This window comes from Tribolium madens, unplaced genomic scaffold (genome assembly GCF_015345945.1).
Source record: "Tribolium madens isolate multiple individuals breed KSU strain unplaced genomic scaffold, Tmad_KSU_1.1 Scaffold_19;HRSCAF=116;Tcas5.2_LG9, whole genome shotgun sequence".
NCBI lineage: Eukaryota > Metazoa > Arthropoda > Insecta > Coleoptera > Tenebrionidae > Tribolium > Tribolium madens.
In genome coordinates, this window is record NW_025400983.1 from 450,315 (window position 1) to 452,185 (window position 1,871).

The 1,871-nt window shown below is 31.7% G+C and overlaps 1 protein-coding gene across 1 annotated transcript in view; it reads left to right on the plus strand.

The window, feature by feature from the left end:
- Positions 1 to 279: 279 nt before the first annotated feature.
- LOC123015658 (facilitated trehalose transporter Tret1-like) overlaps positions 280 to 1,871 on the plus strand; it is a 9,195-nt gene continuing 7,603 nt past the window's right edge. Inside the window, exons 1-3 of the mRNA XM_044415529.1 lie at positions 280 to 997; positions 1,045 to 1,294; positions 1,346 to 1,521. Coding sequence (XP_044271464.1) covers positions 889 to 997; positions 1,045 to 1,294; positions 1,346 to 1,521 — 535 coding nt within the window. The 5' untranslated portion in view covers positions 280 to 888. The remainder of the gene's footprint in view (positions 998 to 1,044; positions 1,295 to 1,345; positions 1,522 to 1,871) is intronic.

Sequence of the window (1,871 nt, forward strand, 5' to 3'; positions counted from 1 at the left end):
TTTTCAGATCTAATTTTGTAATTTTCTTTTTTATTTTAGTATTTTTTTAATTCCTTAAATTCTACAACTGTGTATTGCTATTTATAAAAACAATAAAAAATAAGACATTGGTTATTGTTTTGGCAAAATCTTTTGTTATAGGTACACTTAAATTGATACAAAATAAGACAAAAATTGCAATTTCATATTCTGTTTTGATAGAATATTTCAAATTCAGTGAGTGAGATTTTCCAAAATAAATTAACATTTTAGGCTTCTAGACTTTAAAATCATCAAAAATATTGCATTTCAAAGTCTAATTTTGCAATTTTCTACTTTGTTTTTAGGTAAAAAACGCTCTGAAATTGTAAATAAAGTATTTATAAGCCAAATTTTGTAAATTTTTGTCTTGTTTTAACAAAGTTTCTCAAAATGTTTGAGTTTCTCTGGAGAGCGATTTCTGACACGGTATACATTTCTTTATGTGTTTTTTATTTCTTTACTTTTATAAGTAGTCTTCTGTGGTTTGAAATGAAATAGGGATCATAGTTTTGCAACAGATTTTTCAATATGTGGTCATTTTTTCCATGTTCTTGGTATCTTGTCTTACTTGAAATTTTTCTCTGGGAGGCGAGTTCTGACACACCCTGTATGGTAGCAAAGTAAAATACATTTTTGTGTAAAAAATAATAAACAAGCGTTTCAATTGGAAATTTCTGGCGCCCCAGACATCAAAAAAACCCAAAGTTCATACAATTTTAACCAGGGACTCGCTTTGCGATAATACCAAACTGTTATCACTTGACCCCTGAGGTCACCCCTTTCAAACTTATATAAAGCAGCATCAAAAAGTCACTGATTCGAAGATTACACGCATCACCACCAACATCTTTATTTATTTATTTAATTATGGTACAAGTTTTACAAAGTGACAATCCTCCAAATTACTTAACAATCACCACAGAAAAAACACAAAATGAACCACGAAAAATACTCCAATTCGTCGCCTCAACATTAGGTGAGTTATCTTAAATGCGCAAATTTCGTGCGTCATTGATTATTTAGCAACACTAAGTGCTCTTGCAATGGGATTGTGTCTCACGTGGACTTCCCCGGCCCTTCCTATGCTCGAAGAAGCCACAACTTACCCACCAATTACGAAAAATCAAGGTGCTTGGATTGGTTCATTGCTAACTTTGGGGGCTTTTTGTGGGGCTATTCCTGCAGGAACTGTAGCCAATTTTATAGGACGGAAACGAAGTTTATTATTTTTTGCCCTACCTTTATTTATCTCGTGGATGATTATAGCCTATGGGTTGGTAATTGTAACTTTACAATTGTTTGTTTGTTGAATGAAAAATTGCAGGAATTGTGTTGGGGCTTTATACGCTGCAAGGTTTCTAGCAGGATTGGCAATAGGGGCGATAAGTGTCGCCGCCCCCATGTATGTGACTGAAATAGCACATACATCGATTAGGGGTACTTTAGGGACTTTTTTTCAAGTACAGATTACTGTAGGAGTATTCCTGGGATATGTGCTAGGTAAGTCTTTGTGTAAAAGATGGCGCTTGGAGTTCAATCCGCCACTCAATTAAATTAAGATTGATTCTTGTAATTAATTTACTGGAATTTTCCGGATTTGTTGGAACAAAAGTGATGAGAGTGTCTATTAACACTTTCCCTGAATTGAATTTAAATAAAAAAATAATGTTTTTACCAAAGTATGTGGAGAAATCCATAAAAATGTTGGCTGTTTTATGAATTTTTTTGATATTTTAAAAAATGTGCATAATTTATATTTTTTCATTTGAATTCTTTTATTACCAAGAATTTTTTTCAAGAAAAACGTTTATGCTATTTTTTTATTATTATTAAAATTTTATTTAAAAAAT